This window comes from Pan troglodytes, chromosome 11, assembly GCF_028858775.2.
Source record: "Pan troglodytes isolate AG18354 chromosome 11, NHGRI_mPanTro3-v2.0_pri, whole genome shotgun sequence".
In the NCBI taxonomy this organism is placed as follows: Eukaryota; Metazoa; Chordata; class Mammalia; order Primates; family Hominidae; genus Pan; species Pan troglodytes.
The window spans coordinates 41,200,422-41,223,680 of record NC_072409.2 but is presented as its reverse complement, the minus strand read 5'-3'; the positions used below and the strand labels follow the sequence as shown (position 1 = coordinate 41,223,680).

Here is a 23,259-nt window from a genome sequence, read left to right as displayed (position 1 = left end):
CTGGTCAATTAATGCTAAGATGGCATTTGAATTCTGATAGGGATTGAGTTGAATCTATAGATCCATTTGGGTAATATTGCCGTGTTAACAATGAATATCCTATATGTGAACATGGGAAGTCTTCCCAGTAATTTATGTCTTCTTTAATTTTTTTTCAAAATCTTTTGTGGTTTTCAGTGTATGAGTTCTACATTCTTTTGCTAAATTTAATATTATTATTTTTGATACTATTGTAAATGCAATCATTTTCTTATTTCATTTTCAGATTGTTCATTGCTTGTATATAGAAATACAATTGACTTTTATATATTTCTTTTGTGTTCTATAAACCTTACTGTACTCATTTATTAGTTCTAATAGTTTTTTTGTATATTTCCTGCTTTTTCTATATATGAGATCATGGCATTTGTGAATAGAGTTTTATTTTTTCCTTTCCAATCTGGATGCATTTTATATTCTTTTTCTTGCCTAATTGCACTGGCTCAAACCTCTAGTACAATTTTGGCTAGAGGAGAGTAGATATGTTTTTTTTTTGTTGTTGTTGTTCTTGAGGTTAGGGGGAAAGCATTCAGTCTTTTACTGCCAAGTATGATGTTAGCTGTGGGTTTTTAGCAGATGCTCTTTATCAGGCTAAGGAAGTTATTTTGTATTCCTAATAGGTTGAGTAGTGTTTTGTTTTGTTTTGTTTTGTTTTTAATTGACACATAAAAATTGTACATATTTATTAGATACAGTGTGATGTTTAGATATGTATATACATTGACTGATGATTAAATGAGTAAACCCATCCCCTCAGACATTTATCATTTATTTATGGTGAGAACATTCAAAATCCTGTCTTCTAGCTATTTTGAAATATACAACACATTATTGTTAACTATAGTTTCTGTACTGTGCAACAGAACACCAGATGTTGAATGTTTTTAATTGTAAAGAGATGTTGGATTTTGTCAAATACTTTTTTTGCACCTATTGATAATCAACTTCTACACAAGTTTTTAAACCAACAAATCGTCCTACTTCCCTGTTTCTACATCCCTCTCTCATGAACGCACACAATCTCTCTAAAAGCAAATTAGATTCTCAATATCAAAACTTGCTGAAGGGTGGGTGAGTGAATAGGCAAGACATCTTGATCCCAGCTATCTTGGTACCCGGTTGAGGTATAACCAACATCCCTCCCAAAAAAGTGGCAATTAGAGGTCAAATATGTTTTTCATGCACAGAGGCTATGTATGATATGTGGGAAATACTCCATAACTTTTCTTCCTTTCTTCACTGTAGAGCGAAAATATTAGTACAAAATGAGAGGAGTATGCAGGAACTATACTAAGGGTGTGTGCAGCTAAAATAAAACAGAAAATGAGCAAAAGTTTACTTACACAAGAAATGTGTTAAAGTCTACTTGATTTGCTTAGAACTTTCTGGTGCAGGATTCCGCATTTTTAAAAATTCTATTTCATGTTTATTTTTCAAGGTTTCTCATATCACTTTTCATATTTCAGGAGTCTGGGTGGCGACCATTTTGCCCGCCTCTCTCACGTGTGTGAGCTATCTGTTCCACATTTTGGTCTGTTACAGGTAAGAGCACTCTCAGAGTCATTTGTTTGTCTTTCACCAGGAATACGTATGACAAGCCTTCCTCAGAATCTCCAAATAGTGCCTGCAGTGGGCCTAGGAAGTGAATGCAAGGTCCAGGACTAACCACATCTTTTAGTAGGAAGAAGAAAAGCATTATTGATTTGAACTTCTACAATGAGCTAACATTATGCTTAGAGTCTTCACTTGAATTTCACAACAACCCTGAGGGATAAGTACTTTCATCCCTATTTTTACAGTTGAGAAAGCTGAAAATCAACCAGATTAAATAACTTGCCCAAGCAATTAGCAGATGATCAAGTCTTTCTGACCCCAGAGACCTTGTTATTTCTTGTACACTCAGACACCTCTATTGGGTATCAGACCTGCCTTGCTCTACAGGGCTAGTAACACTGGGTCCCCAGCAGGTGAATCTGGCTCAAGGGAACATCAGTGAATATTGAATCAAGGGGACAAGGGACATCAATCTCAAGAAAAGCAGTATAGGAAGAGGGAATGGCTTTAAACATGGTGTGAGCATTTGCACGCAGATATCAGTTGGGTTTTAGGTACCTGCTGGTCACCTCTCTCTCTCTCTCTCTCTCACACACACACACACACACATGCACGCACACACGCACGCACACACACACAGTCTTACAGGAAGCCCAGGCCAATATCCAGCTCTGAAGAGCATCCTGCCTTTACATCCTCCTCATATGCCTGCCCAAAGGGTGAGTCTCTTGCAGAGGAAGGGTCCCAGCTCTCCACCAGCCCTGCCTTGCTCCCTTTCTCTACTTTCTTCTCACTGGACCCCACAGGTGGTCTGGATACTGCTACTCCCTCTGCCCTGCCTGATGTGTGCACATGTCTCCTCCTTCCGTCATTAGTCTGCATGTGGCTGGGAGATATTCACTGAGACATTTGAGCACAACCAGGGACAAGCACGATGCAAAGGAAGCTGCATGGACATGGATGTGTGGCCAAGGGCACAGGGAGAGGAGGCCTGCATTCCTGTCCAGGCTGCCCCTGCCCCTACCTGTCACCCAGGAGTGATGATGCCTGCCCTGCTTCCTTATCAGAACCATGGGGCAGAGGACACCAAGGATGAGAAACACACTACAAACTGTAGAGCACTAGCATTGTGTCAGCATTGTAGTTTTTATTATTCCAACCTACATACAGGTGCGTTAAAAAATATTACAAAAAATGTCTTCCTCCTCCTCAAACCCCTAATTTTTTGCCCTAAGATAACCACTGTTAACTGTTCTCTGTGCATACTTCCAGAAATTTTCCATGCACAATGCAAATATGAGTGTGTGCTCTGTGTGTGTTGTATGTATTGGTGGTACCACACTCAACTCCATGCTGCCAAACAGAAACAAAATGAAATTCACATGTTCAATTTTGAAAGTTCTAGTAGCCTCTGTTTAAAAACTAAAAATAGACAGGTTACATTAGTCTTAATAATGTTTTATTTAATCCAATATATCTCAAATATTATCATTTCAACATGTAATATATACAAAAATTATTATTGAGATATTTACATTCTGTATTTGTTCCAAGTCTTTCCAATTTAGTGGTCATGAAAAGTACAAAACAGGCTGAAAACTGCTGGAGAGAGAATGTGAAATTAAAAAACTAGGACACAAATATGAGTATAGACTATGAACATAATGCTGTCAACCTCACCTTTATGCACAGGGCCAAGGACTGGACTAGAACATTGAAAAATGAAGCTGTGACTTGTAAGGGGTGGGATTGTGAGGGGTTGTTTCCCCTTTTTCATTTTCCTTTACATTGTTATAAGGTTAGGCAATCAGTGAAATTGGTTTTCTGTTTTCAACTTTATTTATTTATTTATTTATTTGACAGAGTCTTGGTCTGTCACCCAGGCTGGAGTGCAGTGGCGTGATCTTGGCTCACTGCAACCTCTGCCCCCCAGGTTTAAGTAATTCTCCTGCCACAGCCTCCCGAGTAGCTGGGACTAAAGGCACATGCCACCACAGCTGGCTACGTTTTCAACTGTCTTTAAATCTTACTACATAGGTAATACATATTCATCATAGAAAAATAAGAAAATATAGAAAGAAAAATACGCCAGGTGCAGTGGCTCACACCTGTAATCCTAGCACGTTGGGAGGCCTAGGCAGGAGGATGGCTTGAGTCCAGGAATTTGAGACCAGCCTGGGCAGTATAGTGAGACCCTGTCTCTACAAAAAATTAAAATAAAAAAATTAGCTGGGCATGGTGGCATGTGCCTGTAGTCCCAACTACTTGGGAGGCTGAGGTGGGAGGATCACTTGAGCCCAGGAGGCAGAGGTTGCAGTGAGCCAAAATGGTGCCACTGTACTCCAGCCTGGGTGACAGAGTGAAACCCTGTCAAAAAAAAAAAAAAAAAAAAGGAAGGAAGGAAAAAAGGAAGGAAGGAAAGGAAGAAAGAAAAGAAAAGAAAGAAGAAAGGGAGGGAGGGAAGGAAGAAAGAAAGAGAAAGAAAGGAAAGAAAAAGAGAAAAAGGAAAGAAAGGACAGAAAGAAAAGAAAAAGAAACAAGCCACACATAATCTCATCTATCAGATTCAGTCACCATTATGACTCAATAAATACATATTATTTTTACAAAATATAATCTAGACTAAAGATCAAGACTTTTAATGCAGTCCTGGGGCTACCTGGTGAGCTGCAATCAGCACAGGGAGGCTAGGGTGCATACCATCAGCCCCGCAGGTCTTACTGTGCTATCTATGGGACTCCAATTATGCACAAAGAGCCATCAGTTATGGGTACTACTTAATGTCCTACGTCTTTTCCAGAAAGCACATGAAGAGGCTATGGGCAGGAGATAAACATTTTCTTCCTTTGAAGTTCCATAACCCGGCCTCGTCGGAGAGCATGGTGAGTCTGCCAAGGTCTCTCTCTGATCTGAGACTAAGCCATATGCCAAAACCTGAGGGTGAGCATGACACCTGCCTCACTGGATTGGTGGGTGAACTTCCAATGAGAAAGGGATGCTGGGCACATGTTGCAGAGGTGATGAAGTTTTCCTCCTGCTCTGAGACCTCTTTTTTCCTTTTAAACCTCAGGTGGCCATTGCAAGGTACTCTGGCTGGCAAATAGCCTATATTCTGTGGGGTAAGTGCCGTTATGTGACCCATCCAATTCAGCACACATCCCTTCATCACCTAGGAAGTCCTGGCTGTGAGTGGGGAGGAGAGAGGTGGTCAGAAGCAGCCCTAGCCTCTGCCCTTGAGGGACCTTCAGGACAGAAGGAGAAACATAGTCTCGAGGTCCTCCTCACCACCCGTCCTGAACCCAGGGAGTTCATATGCTAAGGGTGGTGGTGACCCAGAGAAGAAAGTGACTATCCAGCCCCAGGGCAGGGCTCAGGTGCCTTCTAGGGGAGTTGACACTCGAACTGCACCTGGCAGGTAGAGTAGGAAGTGAACAGGAAGGAAGGTGAGGCCTTGCCAGTAGAAGAAACAGATAAGCAAGCGTGCCAGGGTGTCTGGCGGGAGGAGGGTAGAGGGTGGCCTGCAAGGAGGGGTATAGGGGGTAGCTCACGAAGGACCTTGAGTTACCACTGGCTCCCTTCACTCCTAGGCTACCTCATCATTCACATGGTACAGAGCCTATGTGGCATGGCAATCATGTACAGCCTGGTGCTACCCATCGTCCAAACCAGGGCCTGGAAATGCTGCAAGGGCTGGGCATCGGGATGTAAGTGCTGGGCGGGTATCCTGTCATTGACATGTTCTGAGAGTTGGGGTCCCCCCAGCTGCTATGTGGACCCATGGTCTTGGCCCTGACCCAGAGATGGGCCATGATAGTAACTCATGGTGGGGGGAAACAGCGTTCACAAAAGGCTGCCTCTCACACCATTCCACAATGCCCTCACAACCATGTATGGGGTGGGGGATACATATGTCCATTTTCCAGCTGGGAAAATTGAGGTTTAGGAAAGTAAAATGAGAGGCAAGACAGTATGATGGAAGGAAGCAGGGAATCCTGGCAAAGCTTTTGGATCTGCTGTGTGACCTGGGGTAAGTTATTCCACTTCTCTGCACCTCAGTTTACATATCTGGAAGACAAAGTAATGTTGGCTTCATTGAGCATTTAGTATGCATCTTTTCTCATAATAGCCTATGAACTTGGTGCTTGTGTTACCTTCCATTTTGCAGACCAGGGAACAGACGCACAGAGAGACTGAGCGTTTCCTCCAAGCAGGGGGAGGACTCAGGATTGGGAGCTGGGCAATCTGAAACCAAAGCCTCCTTTTAGCCACTACCTCTCATTGCCACTCTAGGGGATGTCAACACAGCATGCAGTGCTCTCTGGGGCCCCTCCCTACTCTGAGCTTCTTGATTCCATACTTGCCTCGAACCACCTGTGAGTTGGGGGCAGAGCCTGTCCTGTCCACTCTCTTGTGGTCTTCTCAGGAACTTCCGAGAACTGCATTCCATTTTTTAATTCCCAGCCTGTTAAACCACTCACCCAGCTGCCACCCCTGGTGAAAGGGACATCAGTGAAATCCTGGAGTAATGGTCTGTGATCTGGAGCTAGAAGACCTAACCATATGGTCTTGGGAAGGTCACCTCCCCTTTGTAAGCCTCAGTTTTCTCCTCTGCACAGTGGGCGTGGGAATGCCTTGTAAGCGTAAAGCATGGAACTCACATTACCATTGTCCTGCCGGGTGGTCAACCTGTCTCCTCTCTCTCACTGGGCATCAGAGAAGGATCTGGCAGAAGGGAAAAGGCTGCCTCAGGATGGCCCCACCCTGTGTTTCAGCCTCACAATATCCATCGTTGTGGGTCTCATGATCCTGCAGATGTGTATCGCTGCCAGCTTCTTCCTACAGCCAAAGCTGGGCACGGCTGACAAGCAGAAGCCCCTGGCTCTCAACAACAGGTGACAGTTAAGGAGGGAATGAGGGAATTGTAGGCCTTTGGCTTCAGCCATCTCTGGGTTCTTCCCTGTCCCCCATGACAGGTTCCTGGGCAGGCTCTACACTCTGAGAGGGTGAGGTACAGTGGGTCAGTGGGGGGCTCTGGAGCTGGACTGCCGGGGTCCAGATCCTGGCTCTACCCCTTAGGAGCCATGTGACATGTGGGAGCTTACTCAACATCTATGAACCTCAGTTTCCCCATTTACAAATAATTGTGCATACGTCAAAGAGGCATTGTGAGGATGAACTGTGTTAAAATATGAACTTAGAACAATAGTGCCCAGCACGTGGAAATCCTTTCTAATTCATTCATTCAAAGCCATCCATTCATTGGGGGAACAACATGGGCATGGGGATAAAGAAATAATCCCAACGCAATCTGCCTGTAAGAAGCTCAGTCCACTGGAACAGACAACAGGCACATAAACAACAAGGACAGAGGATGCCAGGGAGTGCAAAAGGAATACAAGAGAAACCCGGAGGAGGAGAGGCGAGGGTGGTTAATGCCACTGCAGATGGGACTCTGGAGCTGAGGTCAGCAGAATGGTAGGATTTCTACAGGCAGAGAAGAGGAGAGGGTATGGCCGGCAGCCAACACCGCAAGGACAAAGGCAGGAAGCCACAAAAGGTCAGGATGTGTTAGAAGAGTGAGAATCGCAAATGGTTGCCATGCAGTGGACTTAGTGACAGGAAGGGGACACAAAGTGACAAGACCACACCCCTGGGGGCAGTGAGGGGGCTGAAACTCAGGATGCAAAATTTGGGCTTTATTCCAGAGGCAACAGGAAACCACATGATCAGGCGGTCATTTGGGAAATTTCCTTTGGAAGACTTTGGAACAGCTGCAGCTAGGAATAGGTCCCTCGCAACAGACAGTGGGGAAGCCCCACCCTCTGCCATAATCACTGACCCAGCTGCAGCCCTGTGAAATTCCTTATCATGCAGGAAGCCTCAAACTCCAAGGATCGCATGAAACAGTGACTGTCCCCACTGACATACATTCTTCACTGTGCTCAGTGGCCCCCACACTGTACCTGAGCCATTCCTCACACCAGTGCTGTGAGGTGAGGGCAATCAGCTCCCCTTTATGGCACGAGGTCACAAAGCTTTGAGCCTGGACCTGCAGGATTTGACCCTGGGTCTGGGGGACTCCAGAGGCTACCTGCCTAGCAACCTTGCTCTACTGAAAGGTTGAAAGTTGGTGCCTTGGGCTGGCTTCTGTTTGCAGGAAAGCGTTCCACAACTTCAACTACTTTCTGTTCTTCTACAACGTGCTGCTGGGCCTGGGTGCCTGCCTTTCCAGGCTGCTCATCAGTTGCCTCCTTGGCATGTGGCTGATTGCCCGCATCGACAGGACCATCATGCAGAGTGGCTATGAGGGAGCAGACATGGGTAAGTGACCAGCACCCACCTGGCCACATCCTCTGGAGAGGGCTGGTCTTGCACCTCTGTGGCAGCTGCCTGGGAAGACGAGTATCAGAGGCCCAGAGTTCATGCCTTTCATTTATGCTCAGAGTTTATCTTCAAGCAGAGGCTATAAAGCTGAGTAGTAAAGACACATGCAGCCCCCTGGTCAAAAGAGAGTTCAAGGCTATTAAATTCCTGCCCATTTGGCAGACCTTTGGGGTATACAGGAGGAGTAGTCAAAGGTAGTCAAATTCTGTCTGAACACTTAGAAGTTAATTTATGAATGCACAGCTCTGAAAATTTTTAGGAAGAACATATCTCAGAATTATTAGTGTTGTTAGTTGGAAACAGTGCAGAAGATGTTCCATTCAGTTGAAATGCTGCAAATTCAAAGCCATTTCTGAGGAAGCAAAAGTAGTTTTTGTTCTGTTTTGAGCCCACAGTCATTCATTCACTCATCTATTCAATAAATGTACTGATGCTTGCTTGGGATTAACCACAGCAGCTCCTAACCCTTTGAGCTTTGAGCTCCCCATAAAATGGGCAGATTAGAATATGATCTCTAAGAGTCCTGCAGATCTTTATACCTCATTTTCTAGATTCTCAGAAAAGACTCAGGCACCATTGGAGAGCAAACTGGCTCTGCAGTTATATCATGAAAAGCACAAATGGGGCCATGTCAGGAGGTACTGCCTGGCCTGACCTGCCTCTGAATTTCAGGGTTCAGTGCATGGATTGGGATGCTCTACATGGACCATTATCACATCAACCCTGTGCTTGTCAGCTTTTGCCACATCCTGATCACAAATCACAGGGAGAAGAAGCTGCAGCAGAGCACCAAATACTGGTGCCTAAATCAATCGGCAGGTAACGGCTCCTGTTTGAACCTACGCTGGATTCAGACCCCAGGAAGTAAATACCCTGAGGCTCCCTGGGATCCCTGAGGTGCCCCAGGTTCCGCTTTTCCTGCTCCTTTTCTCTATACTCCATGCCCTGGGTGCCCTTGAGCTAGGAAGCCCAGGAGGCTTAGCTCCCAGTCAACCTGACGATGGGACCCACTCAGGCTTTGTGTCCTTGTCCTGTTAACTGGTCTCCTGCCTTGTTCCTGGAAGTGAACTCTAGCTCTGCTAGTGGAGTTCTCCATATCCCATGTGTTTGAGTCTCCAACCCATATCCCAGGCTACATGGCAGATGTCTTCCAAGATGAGGCTACATTTTGATGATTCTGCCCTGCTGCTTACCACAAGATCTCTGAGGCTCTCTGCCTCTGTAGGGCTCAGACTGTGTTCATTGCTATTCCCAACACTGCAGATACTCAATTCTAAAGGACAACTTACATCCCTTCGACCTCCCTCATGTCTGCAGGAGTCCTAGTCTCACATGAATGTGCCACATCTTACACATTCCAGGCAGCCCTTTCAAACACTTTGGAGAGGGAGTTCCCCTCCCTGAGACCCCTCACTCCTTCAGTCTGTCTGCTCTGATTCTATCCTAGGTCCCCATGTCTCAGCTAGGTCCAGAACAAGGTGGTTCCTGTTGCAGACCCTAATCAACAACCCAAGACTCACCATGCACAGAAAATTAAAACTAGGGCACAGTTCCCAGGAGTCCCAAATTCTGATGGCATGCTCGGAGAGCTGATGCTGGCCCCCATCATCTGCTCCAAAGCCAGGCTAGGACATCTGCCACCAAGAGAGGGCTCAATCTAACCAGCAGCTGTCCCCTGCAATGAAATGGGATGGCACAGGCACCATCCATGCAGATGGCAGACAACAATGGTCACTCATGGGATGGCCACCTGGGCTGAGGGATGAAGTTTCAGGACTATTTCACTCCCTTGGCAAAAAAGATTAAAAAACTGAAGAAAAGTCTGTTGAACAAACTTTACCCATTAATGACTTCCACTATCCATTGTGGGTAGGCAGCCTTGGAGAGTTACTTGTTAAAAAGCACTTAGTTTACCTACAAAGCAGAATTTTATGTCACTGGAGAAGGTGGTAAAATGTGTACATCAGGAGAATTTTAACCATCAGATCCTAATTTTTCTCTGGAACAGAATGTGGATTTCAATCTGACAGTACCCTCATTGCTTCTTGCCAGGCTTTATGGTGGATGGAAAAAAAGGAAATCCATGATCCTGGTCCCCAGTGTTTTTAGACAAGCAGGCACACAACAGGCTTTCTCTCCCATTGCCACTGAGATGAGGAATGGATCAGAGCTAACTTGGGCGTTAGTCATAAAGAAGATGCACAGATTGCCGGGCGTGGTGGCTCACGCCTGTAATCCCAGCACTTTGGGAGGCAGAGGCGGGCGGATCATGAGGTCAGGAGATCGAGACCATCCTGGCTAACACAGTGAAACCCCACCTCTACTAAAAATACAAAAAATTAGCCAGGCATGGTGGCGGGCGCCTGTAGTCCCAGCTACTCGGGAGGCTGAGGCAGGAGAATGGCGTGAACCCGGGAGGCGGAGCTTGCAGTGAGCCGAGATCCCGCCGACAGAGCGAGACTCCGTCTCAAAAAAAAAAAAAAGAAGAAGATGCACAGATTCTCTCTAATAAGGGTGGGATTACTTGGAAAAGCCACCTGTCTGAAGATACAAAGACAGGGTAGGCAGGTATTCCAGGTGGGGGATCACAAGAGTAAAGTTCTGTGAGCAAGCAAGCCCCAAGCATGTTTGAGGAGGGTGAGCCATGTGACATGTCGGGGTACAGAACTCTAGGGGCTGGCCAGGACCATCCCAAGAAGGGCCAAATGTCATGCCAGGAGGCTTGGACATTTGTCCTGTGCAAAGCCCAGTACTTAACCACATTTCATGCTGAAGCACAAAAACCTGGCCTAGGACCTGTACAAAATCTGTCCATTCAAAATTCCTTATGAAGCTTCTGCAGATATTATGAGGATCCCACCAACAAGACAAAGGGGAATCCCCATTCCCCTCATGAATCCAAGAGCAATTGTAATTCAGTTGTTATTGTTAAGCACCTAATGTAAAACCTAGTCCTGTTGCTAGGTGTTTGCCAGCATTGTCTCTTAGTTTAATCTCTGTAACTGAGCTTTATCATCCTGCTTTTTAGAAACTGAGAAAACCAAGACTCAAAGTGTTGGGATTCTCATGCCACCACTTTGTAGGTGTGTGCCAGCAGCTCAATTACTTTGCCTTTATTCACTTTTCTTATCTATAAAAAGAGAGTAATACCCCCTAACACCTAAAATTGTTTTGAGGAAAAAAATGAGTTAATAGAGACAAACACTCTTAAGATAGTGTCTCACATCCTAAACTCTCAATAGATATTAACTATTGTTATTTGTCATATAACACTTCGTGATGATCTGATTAATATCTGCTCACCCCCTCACTAAGATATCAGCTCCATGAAGAAAGAGGCCTTCTCAGGTTTTGCTTACTATCACCAAGCACACACCTATAACATAATAAGATCTTGGAATGAATAAAATAATGAGATCAAGATGAATAATTCTTTTGAGTATGAATTCACTTACCAAAATCAATCCTGGCATCATGGTTTGAATGAATAGTGAGTGAATACCCATGGGAAACCTTGCCGTGAATTGAGGAGGCTAATATGTAAACAGCTGTCTGTGATCCAACCCACTATATGTAATAACATGGGCTTGTACAAAGTTCTGTGGAGACTTGGAAAAGAAAATTACTAATTCTGCCTGTGTAAAGTTAGTGAAGACTTTCCAGAGGAAGTGGCATGGGAGCTGGAATCTACAGGATGTGACATAGGGCATTTCTTATTTGTGTTGGGGAAAAGGCAAGGCATACCTTCCAGCTTTGAAGTTTCCTGGGAGTTTGGAGATCATGCTAGATGAAGACACTCAACATGAAGAATCTTTATTTTGGGACCACTAGGCCTCACTGCTTTCTAGGGATGAGATGAGGTAGACATAGAATGTATTAAGAGAAGCACAATATTCAAAAGAATCCAGTGTCAATCTTAGGTAGTAGAGCTTCAGGACTACCTGCTATACCTTATTCTATTCCCATGCCACCCTCAGGCAGGCTCAGACAAGACACCAAAGGTGTCTGAAGACCGTGGGTAGCCTTCCAGGTCACAGACATGAACACAACCTGAGGGACTTGGGGGACATATCAAAAGAACTAACATACACATTTTATAAGAGTCCCAGTAGGGGAAGAAAGAGAAAAATGAGAAGAAAAATATTTGAAAAAATTAATGGTTGAAAATTTTCCAAATCAGATGAAAGACATGAATCTACACACCCAAGAAGCTTAATGAAGCTGGATAAACTCAATGAGATATACGCTGAAACACATTATAGCCAAGTTGTTGAAAATCAAAGATGAAGAAAAAAATCTGGAAAGATGCAAAGGGGAAAAGACTCACCACAAGTGAATGGTCCTCAATAAGATTAACAGTGGATATCTTATCAGAAACCATGAAGGGCAGAAGGTAGTGTGATGATACATCTTAACTGATGAAAGAAAAAACTGTCAATCAAAAATTTTATATTTAGAAAATCTTATCCTTTGAGAGAAGAAGAAATTCAGATATTTCCAGATAAACAAAAGTCAAGGTAGTTTTTCACTAATAGACCTGCCATAAAAATATTTTAAGTGAGTTCTTCATGCAGAAGTAAAAGTATATAGTACCTCAAAGCCATATGAAGAAATAAAGATCACTGATAAAGGCAACTTCATTAATAAATAGAAAACCCAGTATTATTGTATGTTTCATTTAGAGTGCCTTTATTTCCTCTATGATTAAAAAAGCAAAAGCATGAATCACTTATGATAAATCTATGTTATTGGGCACACTGTATTAAAATGCAATCTATGACAGTAACTTTATAAAGGGGAAGGGATGAAAATGTATGAGAGCAGAGTTTGTTTATAATTGAAACTAAGTTGGCATCAGTCAAACTAGGTTGTCATAAGTTTAAGATGTTAATTTTAATACCCAAGGTAACAACTAAGAAAATAACTAAAAACATGCAGAAATGGGAAATGAAGATAATCAAAATAGTACACTACAAAAAATCAACTAAACACAAAAAGGCTGAAATGAATGAACTGAAGAACAAATAACATACGAGACATAGAGAAAACAAATAGATAAATAGCAGAAGTGTATCCTTCCTTCTCAGTAATTACTTTAAATTTAAATGTATTAGAATCATCCAGTTATAAAGCAGGGGTTGGCAGAGAAGATAAAGAACATGATCCATCTATATACTGTCTACCAGAGGCTTATTCTAGATCTATAAACAAAAAAGATTGAAAGTAAAATGATGGAATAAGATATTCTATGCAAGTCATAACCAGAAAAGAGCCAGAATGGCTAGATATTATCAAAACAAAAAGATTTTCAGAAAAAATGGGTTAAGGAGATAAAGAAGTGCATTATATATTGATAAAGGGTTTAACCCACCAGGAATATATAACAATTATAAAAATATGCATATATAATATTAGACTCCAAAACATATGAAGCAAAATTGACAAAATTGAAGAGAGAAATAGACAGTTTTACAATAATAGTTAGAGACTTCAATACCTCATTTTCTTTCTTTCTTTTCTGTTTTTTTTTTTTTTTTTTTTGAGACTGGATCTGACTTCATTGCCCAAGCTGGAGTACAGTGGTGTGATCTCAGCTCACTACAACTTCCACCTCCTGGGCTTAAGCAATCCTCCTACCTCAGCCTCTTGAGTAGCTGGGGCTACAGGCATATGCCACCACACCTGGCTAATTTTTTCTTTCTTCTTGTATTTTTTGTAAAGACGAGCTTTCACCATGTTGTCTGGGCTGGTCTCGAACTCCTGGCCTCAAGTGATCGACCCATCTTGGCTTTCCAAAGTACTGTGATTACAGGCATGAGCCACCGTGCCCAGCCAATACCTCACTTTCAATGGATATAAAAACCAGACAGAAGATTCATAAGGAAATGGAGGACTTGAACAACACCATAAATCAATACATACAAAACACTCTATACAATAACAAAAGAACACTTTTTCTTCTCAAGTGTATATGGAACCTTTTCCAGGATAAACCATATGTTAGGCCCTTTAAAAGTCTTATTAAATTTTAAAAGACTGAAATCATACGATCATCAAGAAGTACATGCAAGCTGCTCTGAAACAAAGCTCATTGGTTTCAGTGACTCATTTCAGGACTTGGTGTTAGTTCACTGGGAGAAAATAGCTGTTTCTAGGCAAATGTCCTGGCCCAAGTGTCTTATCTGAAATACTGCAGATCAGAGAAAATTTCTGTGATAAGTTCTATTCTGTTATTCTGTTAGCAAGGTATGAAGGAGATATGCAGGTATTTTAGAATGCAACCATGAGGGCTTCTTCTTTATGGATCCTCCCTGACACCATTTTGGTTAGAGTTTTGACATAAGTGACTCCATTTTATATTGTCAGCTTCCACATCAGATACTCCCCATGAGGCCACAAGGTACTGGTTGGGAGAGAGAAGGCATTGTAACAAGAGTAGGAACCACAGGCATTTGGACCACTTCTTGTAACTTATTTCTGCCTTCAGATCCTGTTCAGGCTCAATCATATACATATGTGTATATACATATATATATATATATATATATATATATATATATATATCACTTCCATTGGATGATGAAGTATTGCTGTGCATGGCAACTTTATGGGTTGGTGGACCAGATAACACTAAATTCATCATGGGCAGCTCAGGGCACATCGTAACTTGGTGGCCCACGCATGATCAAGCATTCAGTTTCTACTAAGTCCCAGTAGCCGGTCAAAAGCTATCTCTTAAAAGAAGATTAGTTATCTGTAGATGATGGTAGTGCCTTGCTCCAAAATCCTAAAGACAGGAGCTGCAATTCACCTATAGGATGCCAAAGGCTCCCAACAGCATCCCTCTCTGCTGCTAACACCTCAAGTACCATTGAATCTGCTGGAGCAATGGTACTTGTGGCAGACCAAGTGGCAGACCAGCTTGGACAGCTGCCTGGACCTTTGCAGAACCTTCTCCTGTTTTCGGACCCACTCAAAACTAGCAGCTTTTTGGGCCACTTGGAAAGTGCAGAGTAACATACCTAAATGAAGAATGTGTTGCCTCCAAAATCCAAACAGCCCCACCAGGCATTGTGTCTCTTTCTGGTTGTAGGAAGAGCTAGATGCAACATCTTCCCCTTCACTTTAGAAGGGATAGGTTGACGTACCCCACACCACCCAACCCCTAAAAATTTCGCTGAAGTAGAAGTCTTATGAATTATAGTTAGATTTATTTCCCACTTTTCTGACACACAAATGTCTTACCTATAAGTCTAGAGTAGTTGCTACTTCTCATTCATCAGATCCAATCAGTCTAATGTCATTAACGTAATAGACTAGTGTGATATCTTATGGCAAGGAAGGGTGATCAAGATACCACAAAGATGTTCCAGTTCTCCTGGAATCAATGTCAGTTCGGAGCCAGTGTCCAGTAGTCCCTGAAATGTCTGATTATTTCCTTTTCTTCAATACACAGTTACTGTGGTAAAGAGCTGTATGTCCCTTGTGGAAGGCTGAGAGAGAGATTAACAGTACTGTCTAAATTTTCAGTTGTGTCCTTCCTTGAGGAGGCCCAACTTCCCCTTCATTCAAAGGATTTCAAGGGTATAAACAGGCTCAAAACTTGGAATTGATTGAGGAGCCATGATTATTTGTTTTTAGATTCAAATTAGACTTTTGGTGACTTGACCTGGAATTTTTCTGCTTATATGGATCATATAAGAATTTAGTAGACTTCGTATCTATTTCACTTCTAAGAACACTGTAATTAACTAGTCCTACAATATGCTGTGGTCAAGCAAAAGAACCCAGAAAGGTAATGATGTAATTCAGTCTGAGTCTGAAGACCTGAGAACCTGGGAAGCCACTGGTGTAAATGAGTAGCCAACATTATAGGGCTGTGCAATTCAGATAATTCTGATTGTTTTTTTAACTCAGCTATTCATTATGGTAATTTAGACCACCTTGTCTGGGCTGTTGAGCCTCCACTTGACCCCTGCCAGTCCAAAATCCAAATACTCCTATTGCATTTAGGTTTTCCAGTTGAGTGACTGCTGTTTCCACTTTAAGATCTGGCCTACAGAGAAGAGAAATTGCAGAGCTCTTTAAGGATACTGGAGCTCCTCATTTATTTCTCAAAGTATTGGAGAAAAACATGTCTTCTGGAACCTTCGGTGTGGGTGATTAGGTTTTAAATGACAAATTCACGTTAACATTCCAATATCCTTGAGACTTTAAGTCCCTTCTTCTACTTTAAACCAAGAAAGATCAGTCATTTCCAATTTGCTCATCTTTTGATCCATGACTCAGCAAACTAACCAAACAAATTGTTAGTGCTCTTTCTAACTTCTCAAGCTGCAAAATCTCTGCTTAGTGAGCCCATTTAATAAATTCAGTCTGGTTCAGCTTTATGCTCCTTCACCATTATCCCATACCTTTAACATCCATTCCCACACATGTTCTCTGGATCCCTGCTTATATAAATTAGTAAACTCAAGCAGATCTTCTGGAGTGTAGTGTACTTCCTCATGCATCACACTTTGTACCTAACCTTAGGGGCCTGCTGGGACTTGAGTCAAGTTAGAGGTCTAGAGACGGGTGGTGGGGGTAGATCTTGAGGAGAATCATCATTATTATCTTTCATGGTAACTACCTCATATAAGGCCGTCATTTCTTCAGACAATGCAGGGTTGATGCCCTCAGATAGAGGTTGAACAGCTGATACCACTGTGGGTGGGAAGCTATTTCTGTTGGGGGTGGGAAAGCCACTTTTTCTGGGAGTGGGGATACCTCTTCCATTGGCAAAGAAGACTTCAAAATTTAGGAGCTCAGTGTCCCCAGCTTCATCAAAATTTTCTCACACATCCCCATCCCAACATATAGAACCCTGTTTCCCAATGAAGGCCTGAACTTTTAACTGGACACCCTGGGAGGCTTGGGGTTCAACTTGCTTGTAATTCGTCCAATTGCTGGGATAAGATCCTGTGTCTGATTTTCAGTAATTTCAGTCCTGCATCTACAGGAGATAAGCCTCTCCCTCAGGGCACACCTAGACACTCTTAATTAAGTCATTTATGTGGCTCTTGAGCTTGGAATTCAAATACCTGACTCAGATAGCTTTTCTTTCACTGCTTTATCCAGTAGTGAAAGCAATCAACCAACATAACTGTATTTCTTAGTTTTCAAAAAATGTTTGGAAGTGTCATACACAGACTTACTTAGCTCTTTCCTTCTTATAAGTGGTTAATTAGAAGTACCCAATCCAGATATTTTGCACATCTCTATAAATAGTTCACTACATGGACTATCAGTGCTCTCTCTACTACTGGAAATGAAGTCATTAGCATCTTTATGTCTAAACAGATTAGAGAGCCATTTTCAGAAACCCCAAAACCAGTTCAGAAAACTAATCCTTAAAATTCTTTTCCTCTCTTAGTGTCAAAATCTGTATTAGTTAGGGTCCTCCAGAGAAACAGGACCAATAGGATAAGTAGAGAGAGATATATAGATATAGATAGCTAAGAGAAGATTTATTATGGGAGTTGGCTAATATGATTACAGAGGCTGTGAAGTCCTACACTATGTTATAGTCAAGCAAAAGAACCAGTAAAGGTAGTGATGTAATTGAGTCTGAGTCTGAAGACTTGGGAACCTGGGGAGCCGCTGGTGTAAATTCCACAGTCAGAAGGCATGAGAACTAGGATCTCTGATGTCCAAAGGCAGGAGAAGAAGGATGTCCTAGTTTAGAGAGAGAGAGAATTCACCTTCTTTCACCTTATTGTTATACTTGGGCCTTCAAAGGATTGGATGATCCCCACTCACATTGGTAAGGTCATTTTTTTTTTTTTAATTCAGCCTACTGATTCACATGCTTATCTCTTCTGAAAATAGCCTCACAGATACACCCAGAAATAATGTTTTCTTAGCTATCTGGGTATCCCTTAGCCTAGTCAAGTTGACACATAAAAGTAACCATCACACAAATACTTGGGCAGGGCTGGCTTCCTCTGGTCTTTCTGGTCACAGCAAAAAATGTAACCTCAATGAGAACATTTCTGAACCCCCCCACCCAATGACTTTCTGGCCCCACTCTCAGCACCCTACTATAAAGTGGAGGACTTACACTACCAGATATTGGGACTTCATTTAAAACTATAGTAATGAAGGCTGTGTGTGCTGCTAGTGCAAAGATAGAAACTACGAGAAATAGAATTAGAGAGCCCAACTCAGACCCACACATTTGGATGTTTTATGTATGATGAAAGAGGTGTGCAGAGCAGTAGGGAGAAGTCAGTCTTTTCAGTAAGCGGCCCAGGTCAGCTGGTTCTCCATATGGGAAAGAAATGAATCGTGACTCCTAACTCATACTATAAACAGAAACCCATTCCAGGTGGATTGTAAATTTAAATGTGAAAGTTTAAAACAATATTTACAGTAGATAATATCAGAGAATATTTTCATGACCTTGAGGCAGGCAAGGATTTCTTAAGCAGGACACAAAGTGTACTGGACATAAAGACAAAAATGGATAAATTGGGACCTATTCAAGTTGTAACATCACTTCATTGAAAGTCACCTTCAAGAGAGTAAAAACGCAAGAACAGAATGGGAATACATATTTGCCAGATTTATGTGAAAAAGCCTCATATTTATGATACGTAACTTACGTAATATCATAGTCTTTCGCTATGATATTATCAGGTTGGGAGGAGAATGGAAATGCCATCCAAAAGGCAAACACGAATTTCCACGTTTGATGCAAACTCAAACACACAGTCTCAAAAACTTGGAAGTTAAGGGAGGTAAATTCTCAGTGCTGGGATTATGGGTTATTTTTACTTTCTCCATTGAAGTTTTTCTTTTTTTTTTAATTTTTGACAATAAATATGGAGTTTAATCAAAACAAAATCCCATACTTCACATGTCCATGCCTGCTATTTATAGCCATATAATTTTTTAAAAAGAAAGAAACCCCTAAATTACAGATGTGCCTGGAACCAGGACCCAGAAAGCATCTGGGTAGGGAAAATAGTTTCTAATGTTCAAGGCCAAAGCCAGTAGGGCCTCCTTGGATGGGAAAGAGATATGAGACTGCAAGTAATTCCTGGACATTACCTATTTGTTACTGTGTTTTCATCCCTTCCCTCAGTCACCTACACGTTTTCTTTTTCCAGCTAAAATGAATCTAATCATTTGTTACAGTACTTCACCTTGTTAATAAAACCCAGGACTGAAGAATGAGAATAAAAGGGTTTTATACTCACCATTTCTTAATTTCTGATTCTAGTCTGGACAGAACAATCACTCATTCTAGAAAATTGGCATAGGGAGCATTTATTAGCAGTTGTAACATATCACTGCCAAAGGGAGGGATTCTGTAAGGCGGCACTGGGTGTCTCATATGTATGGGAAACCCGAGGCCACGTTCAGTGCCAACCACAAGCATTTTCATCTCTGGCCAGGCAAGCCTTGATCCCTGAATTTTGAGCTCTCAACCTCTTTTAAAATGAGAAAGAGATGGTTTCTTCCAGAGTCTTTCAGCTTCTAACTTACAGGCAAACACTACCGTATGCTGTCCCCCAGCAGAGATTGGTTTTAACCAAGGCAAATAAGTTAGGATGGACTTTGTTGACCGTGATGGCTCAGTGCTACATCTCATATATCCTACCACCTTTCAGAACATTTAATAGTGCTGCTCCTGGCAGCCCTGGGGTTGTAGTCCTTGTAGAGAGGAGGAACTGGCATTGAAGGAAATAGTTGAGTTTCACTACGCCACGTGGGGCGCTCCCATTGCTAAGAGCAACCTCCCCTCCCTGGGAAGAAAAGCGTGGGCGGAGCTGGGGCAGTCCCTCCCCTCCGCGTTGCCTTGGAGACCATGGGCGTCCAGCTGCAGTTGTTGCTGGACCGGCCCTGGCTGCCTTGAGAGGTGCTTTCTGCAGGCGGGGACGCGGCCAGGCCGGACGCAAGGCCTCCCTCCAATCTACCGGGCTCAGGGGGACGTCCAGGGGCTGCTCAGTCTACTTGGCGGGCTAGGGAGGGGGATGGCAGAGGCTGGTTGGGTCTTCTCAGCACACAGTAGGCGCCTAATTAGCGTGACCTGAATCAGGTTACTCTCTCCCTCCAATTCTCCTCCCTGTGTCCCATGGAGGGTGGATTAGGGTCCCGGATGCGAGTTCTGCGCCGCATTAGAGTTCCAGTCCCAACCGACACCTTGAGCGCCGTTAACTTTTCCCCGAAGAGCATGGCAGAGTGAAGCACAAGCAATAATCCTGTATTATTCGCGTTCCCAGAGTCCCTTCGGATTTGCGCCATGCGCGGCGGGGAGAACCGGCCTCCTGCTCGAGTTCAGAGCTCATCTGAGGTTAGTTTCATCGTTTCGTTGAAAGTTAAAACCCTAAGTCGACGTTCCCCAGCCGCCTACCCCCCAGCAGAGAGTCCTTCCCCGGGGAGTCCTGTCCTGGGGTGCCGCCTCGAGGCCAGACGTCGTCCCGCCTGGACCTGAACCTGAGTTTGGGACGGGCGATTTCCCAACCTCAGGAATTGGAATTGAGACACCAAAGCCTAGACGCGTTTCCTGGACGACGGCTTCCCGGCAGGGGCATCCAGCCAGCGGCCAAGATGTCGTCAGTGGGGAAGGTGACCCAGGTTCCGAATGGGAAAGCCTACCAGCAGATCTTCCAGGCTGAGGTAGGAGCCGCCCTCTGTCCCGCTTTTCTCCATCCCCCTTCCCTTGCTTTCTTCCAAACTTCCCTCCCTCCCAGGGCTTCCCTACTGGAAATTGAATAAAACAAGGGCTTTGAAATTACTTTGATTTTAAAAATAATTCTTGCTGGTTCTTAAATTGTACCAATACAAAATTAGAATGTCAGTTCTTGAAAATTAGAAAACTTAAATTAAAATTTTAAATGTAAATTACTCAGAAATAGCCTGGATGGAACCACTGGGTGACCTCTGTTTTTCCCATGCATAAAAACATGACTAATTTTTGTATTTAAAAAATAGGTTTCATTCTGTACTAGTGTTTTGAAATCTGCTTTTTCTTCATAACAGTATCTCACAGACCCTTTTCTATGCCCGTGGGCACCCATGTATTTCACCATACTGAGCAGCTGCCCACTTGTTGATCTAGGACTCCCATAACTGTATTAAAGTGAAAGCCCTTTTGACAACAGTGTAGGTTGTTGAAATTGCCTTGTTCTCTCTAAAGCACTGTATAGACAAAACAAGATCTTAAAAGAAACACACAGACCCAAATTCTTCCTTTGAAGTTCTGTACTGCTTATTTAAAAGGGATTTGCATTCCTAATTTAAGCCTTAAATAATTATCTGTAAAACCTCTGGAAATTATAAAAGTATAAAGAAGCCAAAACAACAATTACGTCACTCACATGATCCTGCTCTCTCTAAGGCCATTCTTAACTCTTGGCATACTTCCCCCAGGGCATTTTCCTATGCGTTTTAAATTTTGAGATCATATGGTATAGTTTTGGTTATAATTTCTAATTTCTAATTTCTATAATTCTATAATTTCTAATGCATGTAAGTGATATATTTAACCATATATCATCTCCTAAGCATTTCCTCAGGTTATAAAAAATTATTTCTGGGTCTCATCTTTAACAAATGCCTAACATTCCATCAAACAGACATACCATGTTTACTCAGCCAATCCCTATTATTAGTCAGTTCTGTTTTTCCAATTTCTTGTGATTATAAAAAAGGCTGAGATGTTCATCTTGATCTTCATTTAAGGTTCTTAGAAAGAGGCCTTCTTTGAAGTGGCTGAGTGACTGTTACTGGGAGGAGAGCTCTCCTATAGGGATATGACCTGGGGCTGAAGGCCTCCTGAAAAGTGCCTTCCTGGGGGCAGCTCTCTGGATGTCTTTCTAGACAGCCACCATCAGCCTGAGAGTGCTAGGAAGTCAGCAGCTCTGACCACTCCCCCATCCTTGGTCCTCCCTGGATTCAGGTGCAGCTGGTCCACTCCCTGGCGGCCACCAGGAAGCGGGCTGCAGAGCGTTCTGTGACCCTGAAGAGTGGCAGGATACCCATGATGAAGAAGGTGGAGACTCCTGAAGGGGAGGTGATGTCTCCCCGACAGCAGAAGTGGATGCACAGCCTCCCCAACGACTGGATCATGGAAAACCCTGTTCTCCACAGGTAGGTCCTGCTGTCCATGCCTCACCCCCATGCACTAGGGTACCTGAGCCTTCAAAAACTCAAAAAGAGCCAGCACAAGATGAGTAGCCTGTAGGAATGAAGTCTCAAGTACCACCCCTAAAGCAGGGAGGCTAATACCTACCTTGCAGGATGGTTTGCTTCTCTCGCCCCCATTCCCCCACTCCCACAATCATTATTGATTAAGTGCCTAGGACCAGGCACTGGGTATGGGGATCCCACCCTTATGAAACTTGAGACCTCGAAAGTAAATAAATAAGCACATCCCCCCAATGGCAGAAAAGCTCTGATTAAGGGGACGGGGCTATGGGACAGGGGTCAGGAAAGCTCTCTGAGGAGGGGGATCAGCTGAAACCAGAGGGTGCAGTATGGGGACAAGGCTCTGAGAAAGGTGGTCTTGGCCCCCTCCTGAAGGCTGAAGGTAAATGGACCCTGAGAGAGGGCAGGAGATGAGGCTGGGAGCAGCCTTTCAGGCCACAGTCAGTATTTTGAACTTTACTGCAGTGAGCAGCTGATTTGCATTTTTGAAGTCCCTCAGGCAGCTCTGTGCAGAATGTGGGGGGCTTCAAGAAGAGGCAGGAAGGCCAGGGCACAGGACACTGCAGTTGTCCTTGTAACCTTGTTGGTGGCTGTGAGAGGGAAAGTAGCTGTGGGCCTCGGGTGTCTCTTGGAGGCAGAACCCATGAGACCTAGTGATGAATTGGAGGGGAGGAGAGAGCTCCTGAGAGCCCTTGGTCTCTGGCCTGAGTGCTGGGTGAACAGCAGAAATGTATTTTCCTGAGATGAGAGCAGGCGGGGTCAGGCATGGAGATCAGGAGTTTCTTGTGAACTTCCAAGTTTAGAAGTTCCTAAGCATGCCATTTCAGTTCGCTGAGCTCTGACTGTCAGCTATGGGGAAAAGGAAGAAACAGATCTTCCCAGGGTTCTTGAGAGAATGGAGCAGGCACGGTGCTCCCCTTAGGCACTTTGAGTTCTACACAAGCCATAAACCCTTGCTGGGCCTGGGACTCTGAGATAGAAAGCAGGCCTCCGCTGCCTGTCTTGGTTGTTCCTTTCACCCTCTTTGGGGCAGGGACAGACCCCTTGCTGAGTATAGTTCTCTGCCCTGACCTGGCCTTTGAATTT

The 23,259-nt window shown here is 43.5% G+C and overlaps 2 protein-coding genes across 25 annotated transcripts in view; both read left to right on the top strand.

Annotated features, from left to right (window-relative positions):
- LOC107976733 (stimulated by retinoic acid gene 6 protein-like) overlaps positions 1-5,297 on the top strand; it is a 52,222-nt gene extending 46,925 nt beyond the window's left edge. For both annotated transcript variants that reach the window (XM_016961293.3, XM_016961292.3), the window contains 4 exons: positions 1,506-1,581; positions 4,394-4,475; positions 4,664-4,712; positions 5,181-5,297. In XM_016961293.3, coding sequence (XP_016816782.1) covers positions 1,506-1,550 — 45 coding nt within the window. In that variant the 3' untranslated portion in view covers positions 1,551-1,581; positions 4,394-4,475; positions 4,664-4,712; positions 5,181-5,297. The remainder of the gene's footprint in view (positions 1-1,505; positions 1,582-4,393; positions 4,476-4,663; positions 4,713-5,180) is intronic.
- Positions 5,207-23,259, top strand: part of CCDC180 (coiled-coil domain containing 180) — an 84,000-nt gene continuing 65,947 nt past the window's right edge. For 14 of the 23 annotated variants that reach the window (XM_063788481.1, XM_063788479.1, XM_063788487.1 and 11 more), the window contains exons 1-6: positions 6,140-6,485; positions 7,751-7,914; positions 8,650-8,796; positions 20,247-20,317; positions 20,494-20,643; positions 21,926-22,116. In XM_063788481.1, the coding sequence (XP_063644551.1) occupies positions 6,241-6,485; positions 7,751-7,914; positions 8,650-8,796; positions 20,247-20,317; positions 20,494-20,643; positions 21,926-22,116 (968 nt within the window). In that variant the 5' untranslated portion in view covers positions 6,140-6,240. Of the gene's footprint in view, positions 5,298-6,139; positions 6,486-7,750; positions 7,915-8,649; positions 8,797-19,776; positions 20,063-20,144; positions 20,318-20,493; positions 20,644-21,925; positions 22,117-23,259 lie in introns of those variants that run through there. The other 9 variants (XM_054658325.2, XM_054658324.2, XM_054658334.2 and 6 more) reach the window with 6 other exon arrangements.